This window comes from Petromyzon marinus, chromosome 27, assembly GCF_048934315.1.
Source record: "Petromyzon marinus isolate PM22_M1 ecotype Great Lakes invasive population chromosome 27, UKy_Petmar_22M1.pri1.0, whole genome shotgun sequence".
NCBI lineage: Eukaryota > Metazoa > Chordata > Hyperoartia > Petromyzontiformes > Petromyzontidae > Petromyzon > Petromyzon marinus.
In genome coordinates this window covers 2,606,173-2,630,188 of record NC_133693.1, presented here as the reverse complement: position 1 = coordinate 2,630,188, position 24,016 = coordinate 2,606,173, and the positions used below count along the sequence as shown (strand labels likewise).

Here is a 24,016-nt window from a genome sequence, read left to right as displayed (position 1 = left end):
CCTAGTGGCCACAAGAGCTGACATCAACACACCCCCCCCGCCATCCCTCCCTTCCTTACCTCCCCCCCAACCACCAAGCAGCCAGCAGCAGCAACGCTTCATCAACAACAACATCACCACCAACAACAACTACCAACCCACCACGGCCACAGCGTGGTAGATCGGTGGTTCTTCAAGAAAGCATCGCCACTGTTGCACGTCGCTTTTCTTCCGCTGGCCGCTTCCTTCCGCCAGTGTCGCGAAGTTGCTCGCCACTGCCGCCCGCGTTGCTTGCGACACGGGCGGCTGCTGCTGCTGCTGCTGCGTGTTGACACGGCGGCGGCGGCGGCACGGGGAGGGAGCGGGAGAGGCGAGGAGGAGGAGGACATGGGCAGGGGAGAGGAGGACGTGGTGCGCATCGCCAAGCGCCTGGAGAAGATGGTGACGAGGAAGAGCACGGTGGGTGACGAGCTGACAGGGTTCGGGTTATGGTCCGGGACAGTGGGCATGTGTGTGTGTTTGTTTGTGTGGGTGTATGTGTATGTGTGTGCTATCACTTCACGGTGTGGGGTTCGTGGGGGGTTAACCGGGGGTATTTGAAGGGGGTAAACCGGGGTGAAGGAGTGGAGCGAGCAACTTCGCGTCTAGTTCAGGATGCACACGCGCGCGTGACTTGTCGATTGGGGGTAATGGATGTGACAATTGGTGCAGCGAGTCTTTGGGTGCAGCACGTGCGCCCGTGTTTATCGTGCAGCATGGGGCAATTTGTACAACACAGTGGTGCCACGTGCGTTGATTAGTGCAGCCACATGCTTGTGTTCAATGCTGCACGTGTGTTGATTAATGTAGCCACGTGTATTAATCCCGCACTAGTGTGTTGATTAGTGCTGCACGTGCAATTAGTACAGCACTTGATGAATAGTGCAGCATTTTTTATTCGTGCAGCAACGCGTGTGGATTAATTCGGCAAGATGTGATGGACGCCTTTGCTGCACTCGACATGAATTGCTCTGCGAACCGAATTTGTTCATCGCTGCACTGTGTTTCGCGGTCGTGGCTGTTCTTCGTGATGTCCGACGTTGCGCTCCACGTGCCTAGGAGCTTCTTCAGGAACGAGAGATTCCTGGTTTCATTTCAACTGCGGCTTCCGATTTCATCGTATCATCCTTGCCGTGGATGTCCTCGCGGCGGCGTTCCCTTCTTCAGAAACTTCAGTAATGCAGTTCCTGAAAAATTATTCCAGCAAGTGGGAGTGGAACGTCGGACAACACGCCGAACAATACGCGGTACACAACCCGAGAATACACCGTGTGATCTACTTCGGTGATGCAGCTCGTTAACCCAGATTTAACAGCTCATGCAAAAGGTGTGTTCATAAACAGCAGGAAGGCACAACTCCCATCTCACGATTAATTTCACACATGTAATGTGACGTATGTTGAACTTCGTATGTACGTTGAACTTCTTTCTACACCGTACGTAGCCAAACCGTGCTAATTGGAGGTGCGGGGGAAGGACAACTGAACACAAAAATCCATAAAGAGGTTTTTGCGTTCGATCGCGTCAATATAAATGCGTCGTCAAACCCGCCACCACCCAACACAGCCAATTAGTAGTAAGGATTGTCACCTAAACCGACCGTGACAATTCGTTACTCGTACAGCACACGGGTGTGTTGGAGAGTAAACCCACAACATTTTCAATTCGAGTACGTGACAAACCTCGCTACTAATGGGCTGTGTCGGGTGGTGGCGGCTTTAACGACACATTTATATTTACGCCATCTAACCCTCTATCACGGATAATGTTGGCCGCGAAAGCCTATGTGTTAAACTAAACATAGGAAAAAAGCAGTTCTAAAAAGATATTAGTTTTCAATTTTGAATCACCACATTGCAATGTGAACTGCTCTCAGCTTTGTTCAGACCAGCACAAGAGATGAATGCCTGGCCCAATTGTCTAAGGACTTTAGGTGACCAACTCTGCGGGTGAAACACAGACAACTGCAGACCGGTTTCATCCTCTTTAGAGCTCATCAGTAGTAACATTACAGTCATCGATGTGCGCTGTTGCTTCGGTGCCTCTGAGAGCCACGCGCTACCTGGGGGTCTCTAACCGTCTGCATTGCGGCAGGGTTTTACAAACTCCAGTCCTCGCCACCCACCCACCCGCCCGCCACGCTGCGTTGTTCTGCGTTTACAAATCTATTCCCTATACCAACAACGCCCGCCATGCACCACGGCGCATGTGCCAGGCTAGGTGAACTTTGATGCCACGTGAAGTGTCGAAAGCTCGCTGACAGGTCACGGGACAGACCCAGGGTTGACTGACTGACATAACTGGTAGATGCACCAGCTGTGTGCCGCTTACTCTGCCAACTTGCTGCTGTGTATCCGCTCGTTGTTGCTTGCAAGCGTCGCTCCTCTGCCCTCCGTTGTTATTGGAGGGCGACTGCCTCCAACCGAGCAGTATCGTCCTTCACGAGCCTCCTCCGACACGTGCACACACACATCACGTACACGGAACACGTGTACACACACACACTGAGACCCAAATCTAAATTTGAATCGGCTGTACGAACGCAGAGAGGGTTAATTGCTTAGCGTGTCACGTGGGACACGTTTAACAATCATCGGGCGCGTGCAGCGTGGGACGAGTTAATTTGTGTATTTAATGGGGAGTACATTGGTGAACGCGGAAAGACGTAGCGTGGAGTTTGGGGAAACCCTGCATGATGGGGGAACACCCCCTTAGCACTTGCCTAGAGGGCAAAACGAGAGGCGTGAGTTTGCAGGGGGCATCGCTTCTCGGCAAGCAGATATGAGCGCAGATCCGGGAGGGAATAATCCATAAATAAACATGTGGAGCGCGGTCTTTGACGGCAGCAGGTGGTGACTTGGTGCTGTTGCTGCTGCTGCTGCTCCTCCAGGCTAAATCGTGGTTCCTCATTCCACAAGCCAGGTCCTTAACCCGTCCGTGAAAGGCGAGCCCAGGGCCCGGCATGCAGATCTGGCTCCGCAGTGGCACACATTCGCCCGTACCAAAATAAGAGAGACAGAGAAAATGTCCGTGCATTACGCGCACGCGCTGTGCTTAGACTGTGTTTTAAATACGAAACGGACAATAGGTATTGATGTGTTAACCACAAACTAACATCTGCATTGTACCCAACATATAATTGTCAGCTATCAGCAGCAGCATCCGTCATCGGCTGCAATCTATCATCTGCTGGATTGTCCAGTAACCAAGGAACGTTGAGCCAGCCAACGTTGCGTGTTCCCTGTTTGAAGGCCCTCCCTGAGCTGTCGCTATCACGGCTTCGCGATGCAACAATCCATCTTACTCCCGCACACAAGCTCATTCCATCGCTTCACCACAGCCGTTAGACGTTCTTCCTGGCTATGTTTGACTCCTTTGGCTGTCACTCCGCTGTTAGTCTCGACCACATATCGCAGTACTAGAAGTATCCTAAACGCTGTAAATTAATGCATTTCTAATTGCGATTGTGTTTTTTTTTATTTGTGATTAGCATACATTGTTATTGTTGTGGCTGTGATTTCTTTACAAAAGCACAAAACACGTTTTTAGAACTGGTTTGGCAACAGGGCAAGTTAAGCCCTCGCTGATGCCACCAATCCAGGCCACCACCATGGCAGGGGCAGATGTTGATCTGAAGAACACAAAATGATTAATCGCTCAGCGACCTACTTTGCCATTACATTACAGTACAAGCGGTTAATAGACTGCCCTGTGTAAAGGCATTACGTGTCCTACTTGTTAGTACACTACTGCAGTGCCTGGACAGTGCTAGAATGGGAGCCCACCACGCATCAAAGCAGTGTTACAGGTTGCTGCTGGGCTAAAGGTGTCAGCGAGAGGGCGGTGCAGCAATATTCATTGCTGTACTTTGCTGTGGTTCTGTGCCTGGACCAAACCATATTGACCAGTGTGGTGAAGAATGGCCACATAACTCCCACTATCCCGCACGGCGTGGAGTGGGAGTAAGAGGCCCTCAAACAGCAGTGGATTTCGTGTGCACGAAGTACTCAGACCTGCAATGACCATCATTAAGTGCCAGCTTTAATAGGGAGCTCATCACAATAATTAATTTGGATAATTCCTTGAGATGGAAAATCTCGATTGAAAGCTTTCGTGACTGCAGGGATTCACATTCTTGGTTCTTTCGGTAAAGTCACGTAGAAGGGAAACAATAAAATAATAAAAATATAAAACAATAAAATTCTGCAACACAAGCAATCGTCAGGTCACACCTGATGATGATTGCTTGTGTTGCAGTCGAAACTTCGTGAGAATTTTATTGTTTTATGTTTTAATTATTGTATTGTTTCCCTTCTACGTGACTTTACCGAAAGAACCAAGATTATGGAAAATGTCGTTTGCAGAGGTTTCTTCGTCAATTCACACAGTACAGGATGGTCCAGATGTCTTGTGACCCCCCCCCCCCCCCTCCAATGAATTGACCGCTAACATTAATTTCCTTTCCATCTTCATTTATGTTTTAAATAAACCTTCCTTTAAAATAAAGTTACGGTTTTGATAATTAAATAGGGGTCACGGGACATCTGGACCACCATGTACATTGGCAACACATCATGGCACCTGAACTGCACAGACGTTTCAAATATTCTCTCCTGGTTAAGTCATTGTTTTACCTGTGTAGTGTTGTACACGGAGATACACACTTGTTCTTGGAGGCAACACGTTTATTACAACAACCAAACAGGGCTTAGTACATAAACGTACACTGGATCAACATCTAGGTGATAACTACACGGTGAACTAGACCACAACGGGGTATTTACATAACCGGGTCGGTCAGTAACACACTGCCTGACCCACGATGCCGAGCGTAACATCGAAGACCGAGGATCGAAGAGACGTAGCACCCACGGGTTCCATTCCAACAGAGAGCCTCGATCGCTCACCGGACTGCCGGACTGCCCCTTTATGCTCCTGAGCGTGGCCTCGTTCCGCCCTCGGCCACGCCCCCTTCTAGATCCTCCTAGAAGGCTCTGGGCCGTATCACGTGTCCCCCAAGCCCCCCTTTCGGGCCCCCTTGCTACCCTGCCCCGGTCACGTGCCCTCTCGGGTTCACACAGAGTATCACGTCCTCACTTGCTCTCTCTCCGACCCTCGCCAGAACTATGCCCCCTAGGGCCCGATTCCATGCCGTATCCACTCTGGTGTCAGAGAGAGACTCAAGACGTACAGTTTCACTCTTGTGACAGCAGCTGGCGCTAAACGCCATAGTGACTCCATATAAGTCACTACATCTGTGATAAATAGGTGAATGTTGTCCATGTTTAGCGCCACTGGACTTGCAATTCAGAGGTCGCCGGTTCGATCCCCTGGTATGGCGGTTGAAACGACGGTGCAAGTTCATTAACTCCCCACCTCCCTATGAGAATAGGTTTTCCCCTTTTTTCTGGCAACAGAACAGCTGTTAAGATGTTAAAACACCAAACTGAAACCTTTTACAAGGAATCATGTCTGCATTAACCACAATACTTGTGGTCAGAATGCAAACAAAAAACACTCTGATACTATATACATTGTCCTTTAAACTGATTGGTCCACACCAGAGACAGCTTTCTTTTGAGCCTAGTCTCAAACGTTGTTAGACCAGAAGACGCCACCTCCCTCCCTGCCTCTGTCCACCCAGCAGTGTAAGTGGATACTCCAGAGTTTATCGGCAGGTCGCGTGCAATCGGGTAAAGTGTGGGTACTCCGCCTTTCTGCGATATTAAAATATCTGTGCAACCCCCTTGAAGGCACCGTCTGATTATTTGCTGGGCCAGTGCCTGAATAAGGAACTGAAATAAGTGCTCGAGTCAAACGCAAGAGATATTGTTTTACCCGGCGCTGGTTCTCGTGGAAAGCTGCCAACCTGACAAGTCGCAGCTCCAGTTGCATCGTACGGATTGCCAAAGGTTCGGGATTAGAGTTCACCGCGTGAGGCAGATCTAAAAAAAAATATAGCAACAGCAGCCTTGACAGCCATCCGATCAGATAAAATATTCTGGCACCTGCCTTCCTGGCCTCTTTTGGAATTGATGACATTCTGGCAGAGGTGTGTTGTTAGCCTTTGTCTGAGGACATCCACGTTGTGCTGTACACTATAAGTGTAAAGTAACGTTCCTGGTACACTGTAGAGTAATATGATCTCCTAAATCGTGCGTTTAGTTTGCGTTTCACTTGAGTGAGAATCACGTTTCTTTGGGGATTCCCATGAAGTTGTTTTTATACCTTGAAAAAAATTACCATACCATAACATGTCTTAGCACATATATAAAAGAAAAACAATTCTTAGAATGTCTCCACATGCTAAATCTTTAGTGAATTGGTCGTTTTAACGTGGGCAAAGGGCTGACAGATGGGAATTTCCCAATGACTTTCTCGTACCTGCTTAACTTTGGAAAGCCCTGAGAAAAACGCAGCTGCTGTCACCTTGAATGACGTGACCTAGTCCATATCTTACCGTGGTCGTTTGCAAAAGATGGGCAGTTCATGTATTTACCATGTAAAAGATTGTGCACCATATTCAAGCAGATATAATGTGCATAAGTGTATATTGATGGATTACAGCAGTTAGGCATCGATGCATACGGTTCCGATAGTTGTGTGGAAATTCCTTGCGCAAATCAGTGCCACGTTTCCGTCACTTAAGGATTCTGATTTTTGTTAGATTATTTCCTAACTTTTGGCTTTTTCTCAGATTTAGCCCAATCGTGCCGTCAGCGCCATGTCATGAGACAAATAATTAGTTTGGAGCTCTATCAATGGCATGCATTGCCCCATGTAAGAGAATGTTCCGTGGAAGGAGATGTCACATAACTGCTTCTGAATTCTCTCCAAGTGACCTATCTTTCTGATGCAGAAATACATATTCAAACTATACAGTCAAACACATGTGTTGACTTCTTGAAGCTAAAATGTAGGCCAATTAGGTAAAAAAAATATATATTCTGTGTGCAGCCATTGGTAACCAGGCCGAATCCATCAATTATCTAGATTTCAGAACACAGTTTAATTATGGGCGGCTGCTAGAATTCGAACCCACGACCTCAGCAGTGCCGGCTTAGCGATCTGACCTCTGGCCTCTTGAGCCACTCAAAGACCTCGTCACTGAATGATTGTTAGTTGACACTTCTCCTGTACATTCTACTCCGTGACAACATACAGACTACCCCCCCATCAGTTCAGCCAGCAGTATAATCCCCCATATTCAACATCGACCTCAGTAACACGTTTACCAGGAATGGTGTACCACCAGCAATATTAAAAACAAAATAATATATGATAGTTTAATACGTAGGCTTTCGCGACCAATATCATCCATAGCAGAGTTTTTTTTTGGGTTAGATCGCGTAAATACGTAAATGTGTCGTTAAAACCCGCCATATATTCTACTCGTTCATGTCATTGACTTGTATAGGCAGGGCTTAATGTCAGGACGGGTGTGACTGGTTCGGTGACCCTGAATATATTTCCACACTGCACAACACATCCAGAATACCTCTCGCCATGGCTGTGGCTACAATAGCAGTGATGTCCCACGTAATGCAGACCACCAGCCACTCAGAACACATGCAGTGGTAAATTAAACCCGGCCTGAAGGAGATAGTCTACGAACCAAAGCAGGCGTACGTGCTGTCACGGCGAGTGTGAACATGATTGGGATCGCGGGAATGAGACGTGATCTGGAGGCAGTGAATGTGTGAGACACATTCGCTATGCGGTGACAGGGCATGTGGTGACGTGATGTGGACGGGCTGTCGTGTGCACGAAACTGGGACACGCTAAGGAATGGACATGTCGTAATGCATGCTCGTGGAGCCTTACCATCGGGACTTCGGTCTCGATTTATGTCTCAATTACTATCAGAATTGTTTTAAATAATGTACGGTCCTGTGTTAATCCACTGCTGGATGAAGGCCTCCACAATTCCAATTGAGGGTTTGTTTGACCATAGCTCACCATGCTAACCACTGGGTTGGTGAAAGCATGCAACCCAACAGGTTAATGTCACCACTGATGTTAGCCATAGCTGGGAATCAAACTCAGGTCGCATGGTTCATAGCATAGTGCACGAACCACTGCACCACCGCTTCACCCCATTAACAATGTACATGTTAGAGAAACTACTTTGAGCTTTGCTGGGAACGTTACTGTATATATATAACATGTTTGGAAGGATGCACATCGTGATAATGCTGTGTATGCTGCGTCATAAAATATTTTACGGTTTAATTAGCTTCTAACTTTGGGCACCTTTGACCAAATCACTGGGACTGCACCGAATCACGAGCAGATCTCAGAAAGATCCTGGGCCTGAACAGTGCTTGGATGTATGGCCATGCTGCACAAACAGGTTGTCACAGGGCTTGCACGCTACGTGGTGGGACAGTCGAGGGTAATTGCAACAAAATCTGTTGCTGTGCTGTACCCCTATGCTTCCTCGACTATGCTTCCCCCGCCTTAACGAACCGGCGATGACCGGCGTGGAGAAGTACGGTAAAACAATAACCCTCAAGACCCGCAACGAAGCGGTCGTGGGAATTTCTGAGGCCTTCGTCCAAGCAGCGCGATTAATTAGACGAAGGTCGCTGTGGTCACCTTCAGTACCCGCTACAAGCGACACTGTTCACAAGATGAGCCAAGAGAGAGACAGAGAGAGGATCCACTTTGAGGCACCACCCTGGTTTCCACCGCTAAATTGTAGATGCCTCCTGAGCTACGTTGCTGTGAGCGGCGCTGGGCCTCGCGCTGATGCCGAACTTCCGTTGGCAGGCCGCGAGACGGCTGCTCGTGTCGAGGTGGCAATGCCTCCTTGCTCGCCTGTTGTCAACAAACACAACGCAAACGCGGCTGCGGAGTGGAAGGTGAACGCTTTTGCATCGCGTGACGTCGGCGGGAAAGGTAAACGTGCGAGTTGACCGGTTTCCGTGGCACTCGAAGCCTGTGCCTAGCCGTGGCTAGGATTGCAAGCTGAGATCTCGTGAAGTCCACAGCGCACGGTGCGCACAGCTCGACCGCTTTGCCACTGCTGTACGCCGACTGTTCGCTAAACCCACCGAGATGGTGTTGCGGGAATCCTGGAGGCGCCGACGGTGGCTGCCGATGAAGGTGACGGCCTCTTGAGCGGACGTCCACAGAGGCCACGCAGCAAGGACATTGCCTCGTGGTGCATGTGCCCGGTGGGCTGTCACGCCGCGGAAACGTGAGGGATGGCGATGGCATTGGGAGGAACTTCATCCAGCAGTGGATTGGTCATGGCTGACGATGTATGTATGTTGAACTTCTTTCGCAACGTACGTAGCCGAACACGCTCATCGGAGGTGCGGTGGAAGGATGACAAACTAAACACAAAAAGCGGTTCTGAAGAAAAAAATTATGCTGCTGATTTCCATGAATATCTACTGTATTGTAATGTAGAATTGCATTAATTGGTTAGTGAAATTCGGACATTAAATAAATATGTTTTGACTATAAACTCGGTGATATCTTGCTCAAAAAGCAACCTCCACGTGACGTTTTATTCACGGTGGATCAGATAGTGTGTCACAATCTGCACAAGAGCAGGCTTGGCGGGTACCCATGCCTATTTCCTCGGGAAGTCACTCCGACTCTTTTAAAGGCCTTTCCAGGAGGGTTCTGCCAAGATTTTTGCAGTCTGTGGCGAAGTTGGCGCGTGCGATCCCAATCGAGCAACGGCTGAGGAGATGGAAGATGGGTTGGGAAATATTGGGTTGGTGTGGAGTGGGCCTGAACGATTTGGGGAAAATGTCTAATTGAGATTTTTCTGACTGATATTGCGATTATATTTTTTAAAAGTCAAGCTTCAATACAGTATTCGCTGTGTAATAGATTTAAAACATGTGATGGAGCATTACCACTGATACCATCAAAACATGAACTATTCTATATATTCTAATGCAAGAATGAGAACTTTAAATATATTAATTGCTTCCAACATATATTTATTAAAATGTCTTAATTTAAATATAACAATCAAACATAGGACAATAGTTAAGTGAAATAAATGAAGTTATAATAATGCAAAATAAAAAAATTCCAATAAGAAAGTTATAGGAATTTTCAAATCGCAAAAAATCGAAGCCTTTGCGATTTGCTGATCGCATTGTTTAAAATTGCGATTTCGATTTGAAAAAGATTCATCGTTCAGCCCTAGACTGTGGAGCTGCATGGGTGTCAACTCCACAAGTGAGCCACAACACCTCACGGATGTCATCAAGGAGCGTCAACACCATCACGCCAACTGCGGACATCCATCGCAGCAGCAGCGGCGGCGACTTTTGGCTGCTGGACATTGAACAAAGGCAGCGGTCACCGCATCGCGCGTTCAGGTGCGCTTCGCCGGCCGTCTGGAACGCTCTTCCGTACGGTATTAGGAAGCCACTGGAGCTATGCACTTTTACATCGTTTAGATTGAAAACTCATTTATTTATAACCGCTTATTGTGTTTCGTTTATTGTTCTTCCCCGCAACCTCCAATTAGCACGGTTGGGCACGTACGGTGCGAAAGAAGTTCAGCATACATAGAGCGCGTTGATCTGGGAGGGACCGTATCGCGTGGATCCTTGTAATCCGTGGTGCACCGCGGGTGTTTAGACCAGATTAACCCACGATGGGTTTCGTGCCCCGGTGTTCCGCGAATTATGGATTATCGGTCAATTCACGTTGATGCCACCGACTAGACGCGGAACCATACAGCTACAGAGAACATTAAATTGTTTTTACTTTACTGCCATTCTCATTGCCCCCGCAAGCCATACCCATATCACTCTGTGCATGCAGTCGCCCATTCAAGGCCAGTGCTGTGGTCGAGGCAGGATTCCCGTCTACAACAAATTAGGTATAAAAATTTAATTGGACATATGATGGGAAAGAATGTTCCACACAGTAACCCCGCCAGAGGAGGGGAGAATACGTACAGTGTACGGTAAATGCATTGTCCGCGGTGTTGCAATATTGTTTATTGCCAATATTGGTTACACATTATTGGCAATGACAAGAATTGCAGAGTTTCCGGGACAACGTCAACAGGAGGCCTCGTCTGTTGGCAGCAGTGGACACACACGGTGGGGGGGTGGACTCGGTGGAGGGAGCGGGAGAGTCGGTGAACTGGGAGGTTTTTTTTTGGCTGAACTTGTGAGCTTGCAGTCGCTCCTACGCCTCGCATTGCATCACAAATCCACAAGGGCTGAGTCCAGAGTTGCGGTCACGCCGCGGTTTTGCGGGCGTCGTTGGGGGGGGGGGGCGGGGTTGGTGACTTTGTCGTGGGTGCTGAGGGGTGTTGACAGTGCGGAGCGAACAAATCGAGTGGCGTCGTTAGGAAGAAGCGGGTCACACAGTGCCATCTCGTGACGACAGGCCCACCCTGCATCTACAACACCAAGACAAAGACCCCCCCCCCTGCCCGGCCGCCTTTGTCTCCCCAGCGGCGATGTCGTTTACACACCGCACCAGGTACTCATTTGAGGCCGGTGTTGGTGGCCGTGAGCGGGAGTCGAACTCGCCTCGCCGGGGTTCGTAGCCCTAACCACTACCACAATGATGACGACACTGCCGCTTCCCCACGCGCACCGCATTCGCTTCACCGCTGCCTGCTCTGAAAGAGTGGAGAGCGTTTCCGCTTCCACCGATAATTATTTATCGGTGGCCAAGTAACAGAGTGATAGATTTATAGAGAGAAATGTATACAGCTCACATCGGTGTCCTGTTGCGGATTATAAAAAAAAATTGAATTTTAAGTATTTATAATCACACGCACTGTTTTATATCTGGTCCTCCACACAAATTAAATCGCCGTACGTGTTTTCCTCCTACCGTATAAATACGCTGATTATAATACACCCCCATTCATCGTATATCATAGCTTCTTCACCCACACAAAAAAAAACAATCTGAAGTATTTATTTTACCCATCCCATCAGCCACACGAGAGTTATGTGAGTGCATGATTTCAGCAGCATTGGTTGAATACAAGAAAGCTGGACCGGTTTTGACATTCACTGCCTCATCAGCAGCGGTCGGGCTCGCTTGAACCAATGCTCGTGAACTGCCAGATGTCGACAGGCAAGGACCCCCCCCCCCCCGTCTGTTAGACCATGAGTCTTAGTTTGATTCAAAAAGTGTCAATTACACAACGATCGAAATTTTTTACAGCGACGACTCCATATCTGGCAGAGGAGAGTGTGAAATGATTGAGTAAGTGATATTTGGTGAGAGGTTGGATGTTTTCTATATAATTTATCTTATTTTTGTGGAGTACGGCACCACGGTGGCAACATGTTAGCTACCTCGCCTGGTATACAGGAGGTCGTGGGTTCGACCCCCGAAGCCTGCTGCATATTTGGAGTTTCCATGTTCTCCCCGTGATCGCGTAGATCTTTCCCTCCACATTTAGAAACACGCCTTTTATTTGCACGCGAGTATTTGACTGCTATAAATTTCCAAACGATGAGCCACTTCGTTGAGTTATCACTTGTGGTCAGGTCGCTTCTGAAAACGAGCTCAGTGGGCTTTACCTGGTAAGATAGAAAGTTTATCATGATATTTTGCAAGAGTTGCCAATTGCCTGGATTTTCCCCAGGATTGTCCCCTTGAGGTAGCTGGTATCCTGGGGTATCTGTAATTCTTCCCGTGGCATTAAAAGTCCACGCCTTTGTCAGTTGCAGAATAACAGTAGTAGGAATACATCACTCAGGACAATGAGATGTATTGTACACAGTTGCTGTCCCTGTTTGCTGGTATTGTGAGATGTTCTTGTCTCCCCCTAATGTCTGTCCCGTTCTTTGGCACTTCAGAGGTGGCAACGGTTCTGCACAGTGCGTTAGAAAAAAAAACATTTTCTACGCCGTTTCATTCACATTTGCTGACTTTGGCCGAATGCCATTGTTGCTCTCAGATCCACTACAGATGTTGCGGATTCCAGAGGGTGGTGGGGAGGGGGGTCGAAAGTGAAAGCAGATGTGTGGCATCTGAATAATTTCACCTAAAAATAGCAAAACAATTACAGCCCCGTGTCCCCCCCCAAACCTCTTGCAGCAGTGCTGTACGTTTGCATACGCGAGGCTAATAGAGATGTGTGGCGGGGGGTGGGGGGGGCTAGATTTGGGGATCACATCGTGTGGACTGCTGCAGGAGAGCTTGCTCACCGTCGATTACCAAAGTTGGTAAGCGGTGAAGGTGCGACCCGTCACGTGGTGGGGTAAAGTGGCGGGAGCAACGACAGTGGATATGAGCAACTCGTTTATAAAAGCAGTGCTTCCATCAAAGAAGAAAACATGTCATGGTGGGTTTTTAATTCCACGTGATATTTACATTGTATGACTAGTGGATTATTGTGGACTTAAAGCTGAACGTATTTACAATAGATAAGCTGAAGTACTGTATTTTGAATTATGAATTCAAAAAAATAAACTGGAAATCGCTTAGCTCCGTAGGGCTTTTGGTTGGTCGACAAAGTTGCGGAGAAGACACGGACGCTCAACTTGGCACCTTGTTTGAGCAATTTAACTTCAATTGCTTCTCTGCTCTCAATGGAAGCAGAGTTCCGACAAAGTCGAGGAGTAACTCCACCGAACCAATGAACGAACCCTCGGATCGACCCTCCGTTGCAGCTAACCTGCAGAACCTCGGACTGACTTGTTTGTGTAGATGGGTGCAGAAAGCCATTCCAGGTCAATGTGTGGCTCACAAAGATCGTTATTGGATTCTCCCACGCTCAATGCAGTGAGGTTCATGTAAGTAATACATTATAACGTCGCACATCCAACTGTCACGTTTTCTGGCCATATGAATATTTTGGCATTTGACTCGCAGGGTCCACGCAAACAGACGTTGAATGATTCATCTTTACCCGTGGTCTACTGTGTTGCAGGATGGAGCTCTTGATCTTCTTAAGGAGCTGCAGGCGATACCCATGACACTGGGCATCCTAAAAGTGAGTTGGACTGCTTTTATCACAAAGCTGTAAGATATTTCTTTATTGGCTGCCAGTAGTGTCAGGATGCTTTTCCCTTGAGCAATTTGAGTTCCCCTTCTTTGGCAGATGACGCGAGTGGGAATGCTCGTGAACTCTCTAAGAAAACTCACGAAGGATGAGGAGGTGATTTCTATTTCCAAGATCCTCATAAAGACCTGGAAAAAGTTACTTGGTGAGTGACCAAGCTTTCCAGCCGTTCATTCTCACTCCCAGCTAAGTGATCGTGCATAATTTCTCCCCTTTGAGGGTTTTATTATTTGACACCCGCACCCCTGGCAATTTGAAATGTCACATTGCAAAGCGATAATTAAATTGAACAACCATAATACAGGTTTTTTGGGTTCGATCGCATAAATATATATTAAATATCGCGTAAATATATATTTGAAATTTATAAATATATATCAAATATATATTTACGCAAGTTAACCCCCAAAAACTGTATTATGGACGATATTGGTCACAAAAGCCTACGTGTTCAACTAAATCAAAAGTATATACATATTTTGGGATAGAGTAGCGCCTCTCACGGCTGCTGGACCTATGACATGCAATAGTCACACATTTTAAAACGTATCAGTTTCTTATGCACACAATTCAATGCGTACATCATGGGGGGAACGTTAAATACATGTGTCCTGTACGTGTGTGTTTTTGGTTTCTTGCACTGTGTGTGTTTGACCTCTTAGGGGTCGATCAGATGAAGAGGAGGAGCTCGCAGGATTCCTCCTCCTCCAGTCCGACCTATTCCCCGGTGGAAATGCCTGAGGGCAGGTAGCCTCCCACTTTCTCGCTTCTGTTTTCTTGCTGATGTTTTCGGCGGGGCCTGCGTGAAACTCTTGGGGGTGCGAGCAAAAGTTCAAGCCGGCTTCGCCTTTGCAGTGTTGCCGAGTTCTTTTGCAGTGTTTTGAGCTGGGAAACACCAATGCTGTTTACAAAAAATAACAAAGGGTGGTACTTAGAAGCTCTCCGCGTGTTTGTTTTTTGGGGTGGCGACACATTTTGTTTTGAAACGTCAGATTTTTCACTGCGAACGCTACGAACTTCTTCACGAGTTGGATGTTCAGTTCCTGAAACTCGCTCACAGCACGTGGAGCAAAACGTTGGACACCGTGCTGATGAACGGCACAGTACAACCCCAAAAACACACCGGAGAGCTGTACAGCACAACCACGGAAACCTACACAAATTATAACTTTTACAAAGAGCACCAATGATTGCAACCATGCAGTCTGCTATATTGGGTTATCACATAATCAGAACGAGGTTAGAGCCAGGGATTCATTTAAGCAGGATCTGTCCAGGTTAGCGACATGGAAAACATTTTAAACTAAACTATTTAAAAAGTTTCGATTTAAAGCTTTCGTGACTGCAATGATTCATCTTCTTTGGTTCTTTCGGTAAAGTCATGTCTCGTCCCTTCACCTGATGAAGGCCGCTTGTGTTGTGGCCGAAACGTCGTGAGAATATTATTGTGTTATTTTATTTTATCAATTTATTATTTTATTCTCATTCTACGTGACTTTACCGAAAGAACCAAAGAAGATATTTAAAAAGTATATTTTAATAGGTAAGGCCCCCTGAGCTATGTAGAACTTTTTTCAGAAGTGACTTGTCCATAAATGACAGCTCAATGAAGCGGATTATCACGTGGATATTTAGAGCAGCAGCCAACATACTCTGAACGCGTGACGTTGATTCTAAAATGTGGAGGGAAAAACCGGAAGACCCGGAGAAAAATCCACGCAACCACGGGGAGAGAGACACGCAGACTCCAAATACTCAGCGGGCGTCAGGGTCGGGATCGAACGCACGTTCCGCTGCTGCGGCTACTCGCCAAACGGCTACTTCAGTCTAACAGCGACCCAGTAAATTATTCGGTGAGAAAAGAAAACGCTGGTTCGACCGTTTTTTCTAAACGGGGAGTCATGTCAGTGGTTAAAATTTGCGGCGAGTTTCTGTCCACCACTTTGGTATTCAGGCAATGCTCTGGTGCCGAAATGAGTAGGAACAATGCGGGAATATTCAGCAATTACGCAGTACGAACTACTACTGTGTGATAAAGCCCCTCAGAAGTGTGGCGCAGTTCATGCCGCCAACTTCCTGTGCAGAAATTAACACGTGCGCTGCAATCCAAGCAATATAGTTCAGTAATTAGCACGCGTATTATAGCACGTGAAGTACAGTGCAGCAATTAACTAGGGTTGCGACCGGTCCTGATTTGCCCAGCATGATCCTCTTTTTTTGAGGTTGCTGTCCTGGGAAATCGGTGAATCTTCCCGGGACATTGATTAAGAGTCCCGGGTGTTTTGTCAGTTGCGGGACAATACGCCACTCGAGTATGATGCGTTTGGATGTAGTTCTCCACTCTTCCGCGACGGTGAGATATTCTTATTGCCGCGGGATCTGTTGAGCCTTTGGAGATGTGGCAACCCGATAATTAAACACGTCTGTAGCAACAACGTGTGCAATGCAGTGCAACCGATGTACGTGTACGTACGTGTAACATGTCCCACCGTGTTGACCGCTATTATCGCTCTGCTCATGGCAGCAATTCTGGGCCCGAAGGCAAACACTGCGAGAGAGGAGGGGGAGGTGACAGGAGGCGTGCGGAGACCAAACCACCCAGCACGCCCAGCACGCCCAGCACGCCCACCACGCCCACCAGCCCCAGCGCTCCTGGAACCCCGAGGTCGCCCGCGTTCCCATCGGCGGGCACCTCCAGCGAGGTTGTGCGGGAAAAGTGCCGGGAAATGCTGGCAGCTGCACTAAAGACCAATGGTGAGACTGTCGTAGAAATAAATAAATGAAGGCTACGTGATTTCCATGCTCACATGAGCACCGAGGCTCCGCTCCTGTTTATAGCCATGACCCATTGGTGAAAATCGCATATTATTATTGCGGGGGAGGGGGGGGGGGAATGTATCGACAGGACAATCACTGTTAATTTAACCAAAACAGCAGTACTCATTTTATTGACACCATTGGGATTGTGAGCGAAGTCAACCTTCCGATTGGGAGCTGCTCGCTCCGCTGTCGAGTCACCTGGCCGTGGATAATGGTGGGCAGCAGGAGTACAATAAAGAGATCAACACAGGTGGCCAATGTTGGTGATGCCACCATTGCTTACTCCCTTGTGCCAGGTCCCTCAGTTGCTTTTTTAATGTTTTGTCTTTACCCCCAACATTATCCCGATTGTGAAGCAGACATCGCAGACCCACTCCTCAGACCCCCCCCCCCCCTTCAAGTAACCTCTGGTTAAGACGGTAGAGGGCAGCACTTCCACAAATGCCCTCCCGGAGAGATATGTTCGTCATGTAAAAGTTAAAGCAATAATATATTTTATTGTTAAAGATGGAATTCAGCCAAGTGCAGATCCAAATGTAACGTGATGGATTTTATTTGAGCAGTGATTATGGCCAGGCTGTAACCATTTATATTTAATTACAGGTGACTAAAACCTGGACTCAAACCCAGGATCTCAGCGGAAACAGCTCAGCACTCTGACCTCTGAGCTATGTGACCACCTCCAGATCCCAGATCCTAGAGTTGTTAAAAAGTTTACACCAGGCCTTTGAGATCAGCTTTGACATCCTACCCCTCTGGCTTTTAGTCTCTCCTTTAGTGGCTATCCTCTGTGTACCAATCCATTGCCTGTCTCTAACCTGCCCGCCTATCATTATGCACACGTCCTGCTCATTACAACCTAATCTTCCCGATTACATCTGCAAGACTATCATTGTCCTATTACAGTCATCCCCTTGGTCACCAACCTCAGTTTGGCCTGATCTTATCCGTCAATATTGCTGATGCGGCGTGTATGGTTAGGAATAATATACAAGTGTATTCTTGGTTCTTTCGGTAAAGTCACGTTGAAGGGAAACAATAAAATAATAAAATATATATAAAACAAGAAAATTCTCACGACGTTTCGACTGTAACACAAACAGTCATCATCAGGTGTGATGATGATTGTTTGTGTTACAGTCAAAACGTCAGGTGTGATGATGACTGTTTGTGTTACAGTCGAAACGTCGTGAGAATTTTATTGTTTTATATATATTTTATTATTTTATTGTTTCCCTTCAACGTGACTTTACCGAAAGAACCAAGAATACACTTGTATATTATTCCTAACCATACACGCCGCATCAGCAATATTGACGGATAAAATCAGGCCAAACTGAGGTTGGTGACCAAGGGGATAACTTTAACACAAACAGTCATCATAACACCTGATGATGACTGTTTGTGTTACAGTCGAAACGTCGTGAGAATTTTATTGTTATATATATTTTATTATTTTATTGTTTCCCTTCAACGTGACTTTACCGAAAGAACCAAGAATATGAATCACTGCAGTCACGAAAGCTTGAAATCAAAATGTACAAGTGGTTTATACTATGCTTTCAATAAATAAAAAAACCAACCCCTTAGAGCCATACTCCAAATGATGCCAATAATGGAAAATGAAAACAGTGACCGAGTTTTTTCCTGGAGTCATCGCTGGATATTGCTGACGTGGTAAATGTTCTTCTGCAGCTCCACTGATGCAAACATGATCTTGCAGCATTGAAGACTTTTGTTTTTGGGGGGGGGGGGGGGGACAAAGTGATTGATGCCAGATATTAAACTTCGATACACTACAACGGGCAAGGCCACGAGTTTACGAACAGGGTGGATTCTGCTTACAACATTTCGACAAACAACATTTTTTTCCTTGCTGGCAAAATATACATTTCAGATGTGTCCCTCACAAAACGCTCAAACAGTTTATGTTATTAATACGAATGTTTGTAAGAATGCGTTTTCATTATTTGCAGATGACTACGTGAAATATGCGGCGAACTGCGAGCTGATTGGGGCACAAATTGAAGACTGTATCCTTTTTGGCAGTCCGCATCGTTGTGCTTTCACAGTTTTGGTTTAGAACGTCTACATGAGAGATGCTATCGAGGGTGTAATGTTGAGCCCACTGGACTTTTTTTCGCACCATATGTAGCCCACCGTGCTAATCAGAGGTGCGGGGGAAGGACAACAAACTGAACAGAGTTGAAACAGTGGTGCAAGTTTCTTAAAATTTCCCCTGCCGCCTCCGTCCACTAAACAGTATAAATCGCGGCACTATGGTTAGTCTATCGGCGTAAGAGTTGGTTAAAATCGATGAATTGTTACAAACCTACAAAACGGTTACAGTCAAGGATGACTTGGGCAAGAAGACATTACAGCCACTGATGGGGCAGTATGTAAATTAAATGTAATTCTAACATGTAATTTCACTACATTTGTAACTTGGAATTGGATTATATAAATTGCACATCACATTTGTATCTAAATTGCATTCCTCTCGTAATTTATGATTAAAAGTTACGCACGTTTTTTTTTTCCCGTCCTGATTACAACAGCATATCTGGCCTGGTGGCTCAGCGCTAGAGAAAAGTGGCTCACACTCTGGAAGGGTGAGAGTTCAAATCCTGATTGGTGGTTTGTTTCAGCCCATCATCACCTTAGGGTCGATAAATGAAAGCGCCACTGTGGAGAAATCAACATTGTGGTTGTCTTACAAATAGACTCAACCCGCCATAAGAATGTGGAATTTTCATCCCCGGCTCCGGGCTGTAAAGAGGAGATGAGCACCAGCTCTATGCCCTATTTGAGTAGGAAATCATGTTTTGATTCACGCAGCAGAGGGGAGGAGGGTGGCATAGGAGCTCAGTGACTCTCGAATCACATTTGCAGTGTTTTTTTTCCGCTGACGTGAGAATCGGCCAGCAATCTTCCAGGAGCTGCCTGCCGTGGATCAGAAGTACAAGAACCGCGTGCGCAGTCGCATTTCCAACCTCAAGGACCCCAAAAACCCGAACCTCCGCATCAGCGTGCTGACCGGGGCTATTTCTGCGAGCTGCATGGCCAAAATGACAGCGGAGGTTTGGAAGTTTGTTATCGCGTCATCGGATTTGTAATGGCCGGATATGCGATGTAGTACCGTACACACATATGTATTTATTAAAAAAAAACTCTCATTTGAGCGGAAGCTTTTAAAATCTCTTCTTTGCTCTGGTGGTCAGCGTGGAACAGATTGCGTTACAGTGCCTGGAGAGTTAGGTGCCCTGTTTCCCATCCTGGAGCTGATCTGGACTCCGTTAACCACAGGAAAAAACAATGCGCAGCTCTGCTCTGTTCAAAGCAGGGGGGTGGGGAAGAAAATTCCCCAACAGAAACTGTGCTGGAGTTCACGTTCATATCATTAAACAGCCACCAAGAATTGCGTTTGGTTGACCGTTTTTGACAAAACAGGTTTTTTTTTATTCTGCCAAACTATCGCAGCAGCAACAGGAGCCAAACAGCTACGTCGGCACCAGCGCTGCCACCAGTGGTCAAGGTTACTTTGTTGCGGAAATTGTTGTTACGTGCCACGGGAGCAGTGGCAGCTAGATGTAGGTCAAACGGGAGGGTAGCGTTCAATTCAGTGCGAGCTTATTTTTTTACACACGAGAGTGCGTAGGATTTCACAGTTAGCGCTGTACGGGCGTTCAACGCGTGTTTCGGGTTGTTACCGCGTGTTTCTGGGCACGACGTCCAACATGTTGCCCGACGTGCTCGGAGTCTACATTTCCTGAAGAAGAAGAACCTTCAGTTCCCGACGAAGCTCACAAGCGCGTGAAGCGAAACGCCGAACATCACGCCGAGCCGAACCAACGCACGCGGTATAACCGAAAACACGTCAAAGAGCTGTTTTACATTGTCTATAAAATCAGTTTCTCCGCCGACCCTTGGCAACGCGTTTGTAAATGCGGATGAAAAAAAAAATACATCAAAAACGAACGTTCGCATGGCTGGATTTGCATTGCTTTTGATGCGCTCGATGCGTATTGTTGCCTCACGTGCATTTACATCTCCAGTGACCATATACGAGACTGTACGAGTACCACCACGGGCCACCCGTTCCCTTCCCCTTTGTGGCGATGCTCACGCTTCCCATTAGCTGAAACTTGGCTTGGCCTTTGTACTCGCAGGAGATGGCGAGTGACGAGCTGAGGGAAAAGCGCAAGGCCATGACGGAGGAGGCCATCCGTGCGCACCAGATGGCCAAGACGGGCGGCACGGAGACTGACCTGTTCAGCTGCGGAAAATGCAGGAAGAAAAGATGCACCTACACTCAAGTGAGTGGCCACTTGTTCTTCAGCGGTGTCCTGTCCCTCAATGTACACGTGTACGTATACATTGAGGGACAGCACCTTTAGCCACGAAGCGGTTTTCTCGTCTGGTCATACTTCCCCAAGCCGGTCATTGCGGTTTGGTGACAGCAGCGAGAGAAAGTCCAAGGCCGATTCAGATGCCACTCGCCACTTTTGTCAGCTGCGGCCTGGAATCGAACTTCATAGCGCAGTGCGCTAATCACTGCGCCACCGCTCTGCCCGTTGCAGTAGCGATTGCTCGTTGCGGTACAAGGCCTTTCAGCCGCTCAAGAAGGGAGCTCTACAGAGAGACTCCTGGTCTAGACTAGGGTGTGCAGCATTGGCCTACACTTCCGCGTTGGCCAGACGTCCTTTTGGGCGTACCTACACTCTACTCGACCAGCCGATGCAACTATGTACGTAGGACTTCTTTCGCACCTTACGTAGCCAACCGTGCTAATCGAAGGTGCGGGGGAAGGACAGCAAACTAAATGAAAAAATCAGTTTAATATAGTTTTTAAAGTTGCTTCCTAATATTGGAACAGCATTCCAGATGGCCGCAGAAGCACATCTGAAAGTGCATGATGAGGTGACCGTCTTTGTTCGATGGCCAGCCAAGAGCGGCTGCGAGGACGACCGCAGTTTGCGTGATGGTTTATGCTCCTTGTCATACAACCGAGCATCGAATCGGGCCCCAGGATGGCGTGTGAATTGATGGTGTGGCCAGAACTATGAGTTACATACCGCATTGTGCAATTGTGTTAAGGTTGAGTAAATCTAATAGAGCCTAGGACAGGTCCATGTATCATGTACAACTATCCATGGCCAGGAATCGAACTTGGGTGGCCTGGTTCACAGAGCAGTACATTAACCAGTTTTCACCATTCGTTAAAAATTACCACCCTGTTTCCACTTGCATCTGATAAACAGCAAGTGCAGCACTTGAAAATGGGAATCGTGAATGGGTCGTACCGCATATTGTTCGACACAATGTCTGACGTTTCACTCCACATGCTCGGAGCTTCTCCAGGAACCAATTGGAGCAGCCCGCTTTGTTTCTCGGAGAGCTATACAGAACAACAGCGATGACTTACGCAGCCGGTATCGTGAATTGTCGCGTTGTCGGTTTTTCTGTCGTATTTCAGGTGCAGACCCGAAGCGCAGATGAGCCCATGACCACGTTCGTCTTTTGCAACGAGTGCGGGAACCGATGGAAGGCAAGTTTTGCCACCGTGTTGATAGTTGCTACTCACACAGACATCGCAACAATGCAGAGTTATCGTAGGGTGCCCATTCACGTGCTGCTGCTGCTGCTGCTTCTATTGAAACCTTACATCGTAGTCCATTCCTTGGCATACTTTACCACTGCCAACGTGTGCCGATGATAGTTCTACAGGCAAAGAACAGAAGTACCTTTCAAACTCCCATTAACCGCACTTTGCACAAACCCTTGATGCCTTCCTCTAGCACACGAACAGTTGAATGCTTTATATATTTTAAAATAAATACCCTCTGGGAATGTTATGCTTTTCACCAATTGCTCATGTAACTCTAACATCCCATTGACGTATATAACCTTTTTTTCGGACTTTGTCCAAAACCACCAAATTTGCACGTCAATTTGTCTTGTATATTCGGTACATTTGCTCAAGAGGTGGTACTAACTTTATCAATACAATCAAGGCACCTATCCACCCTACGCTTTTCTGTCAGATTAACAAAGTTAACATTGAATTGACCAGATAATTAATAGTTGTATTTTAAAAACAAAACAAAAACCTTGTGGTTTTAACTGTACCTTTACGCAACGTAGTTTTGAGTGTTTGCATCTCACTGTGATGACAAACCCCGGCAGTAGTTGTCATGCTCATGGATATAGTAAGCAGGAAGTGATCACTGACCTTGGTTGGCTGCAATTGAAGCAGACTAAACAGTCGCCCTTAGCTTAATTGCCACGTGTGCTTTGTTGTTGAGAATCGAGAGCATGCATCCGTTTTCCAGTTGCACATGTCCACACACATGCATGCAGGCATCTCTAACTATTTTTAACCAACACTATGCTTTCTAGGTGTTGTGTGATGCACGCTTACTAAAATATGCCACGTAAGATGTCGGTTTCTTTCTGTATTTACTCATATTCTCTATTTCCCCAGTTCTGCTAAAGAAGATTCAAGCACTTCAGTTTTTATGAAAAAATACTTCTAACTTCTCTTGCCTTAAATGCTTTTAAATAAGACAAAGGAATGTTTAAAATGGTTTATATATTTAAAAAAATAATGGCATAGATTTTTGTTTTATAACGTCAGCTTAATTCTAATTGACATGTTAAATTTCATTGGAATTATTTTAAACCTTAAGTAAATGATAAATAATGAGCTGGTAAACCAATGTGTGTGCCTTTTCCTTTTTATATTGCACTTGTGGTACGAGGGATACGTTGACTTGCGTTGTTTTATGGAAAGACCGAGTGTTGCACGGTGGTTCATAAAAAAGGAATTAACATCCACTTGAGTAAGTGCAACTTTAAGACAACACCGAAAAATTCGCTTCACATAGCGAGACTCAGCTGAGATGTCACTTACTCAAAAAAAAACACACACTTTAAACCTTCCAACATGGGCCAAAACTTTTACAACATCCCATTACCTTTTTTTTGTCGTTTTACTCGATAACAATTCCCATCACGCCCCATCCAACCTTTACTTCAGCACCCAGTTTTAATGCTGAACTTATTTAAAAAAAAAAACTACAAAGGGAAATGACGTGGCTTTTCTTAATTGCCGGTCTCGCCGGCGCTACGGCAGCATCCCCATCAAGTGTGGAGGTC

The 24,016-nt window shown here is 46.7% G+C and overlaps 1 protein-coding gene across 1 annotated transcript; it reads left to right on the top strand.

Annotated features, from left to right (window-relative positions):
- Window positions 1–19: 19 nt before the first annotated feature.
- LOC116946643 (transcription elongation factor A protein 1-like) lies at window positions 20–23,573 on the top strand. The gene is made up of 10 exons (XM_032961762.2): window positions 20–438; window positions 13,907–13,969; window positions 14,078–14,183; window positions 14,701–14,785; window positions 16,563–16,792; window positions 18,835–18,891; window positions 19,784–19,938; window positions 21,028–21,174; window positions 22,335–22,406; window positions 23,343–23,573. Exons 1-10 carry the CDS (start codon window positions 367–369, stop codon window positions 23,349–23,351), a joined length of 996 nt encoding a protein of 331 aa, XP_032817653.1. The 5' UTR covers window positions 20–366; the 3' UTR covers window positions 23,352–23,573.
- Window positions 23,574–24,016: the final 443 nt, after the last annotated feature.

What these genes read in the sequence shown, in the direction of transcription:
- LOC116946643 (XM_032961762.2), top strand. Translation starts at nt 367, where the DNA reads ATGGGCAGGGGAGAGGAGGACGTGGTGCGCATCGCCAAGCGCCTGGAG. An exon ending in TGACACTGGGCATCCTAAAA is followed by an intron (nt 13,970 to 14,077) that starts GTGAGTTGGACT and finishes CTTCTTTGGCAG; the next exon opens with ATGACGCGAGTGGGAATGCT. An exon ending in AAAGATGCACCTACACTCAA is followed by an intron (nt 21,175 to 22,334) that starts GTGAGTGGCCAC and finishes GTCGTATTTCAG; the next exon opens with GTGCAGACCCGAAGCGCAGA.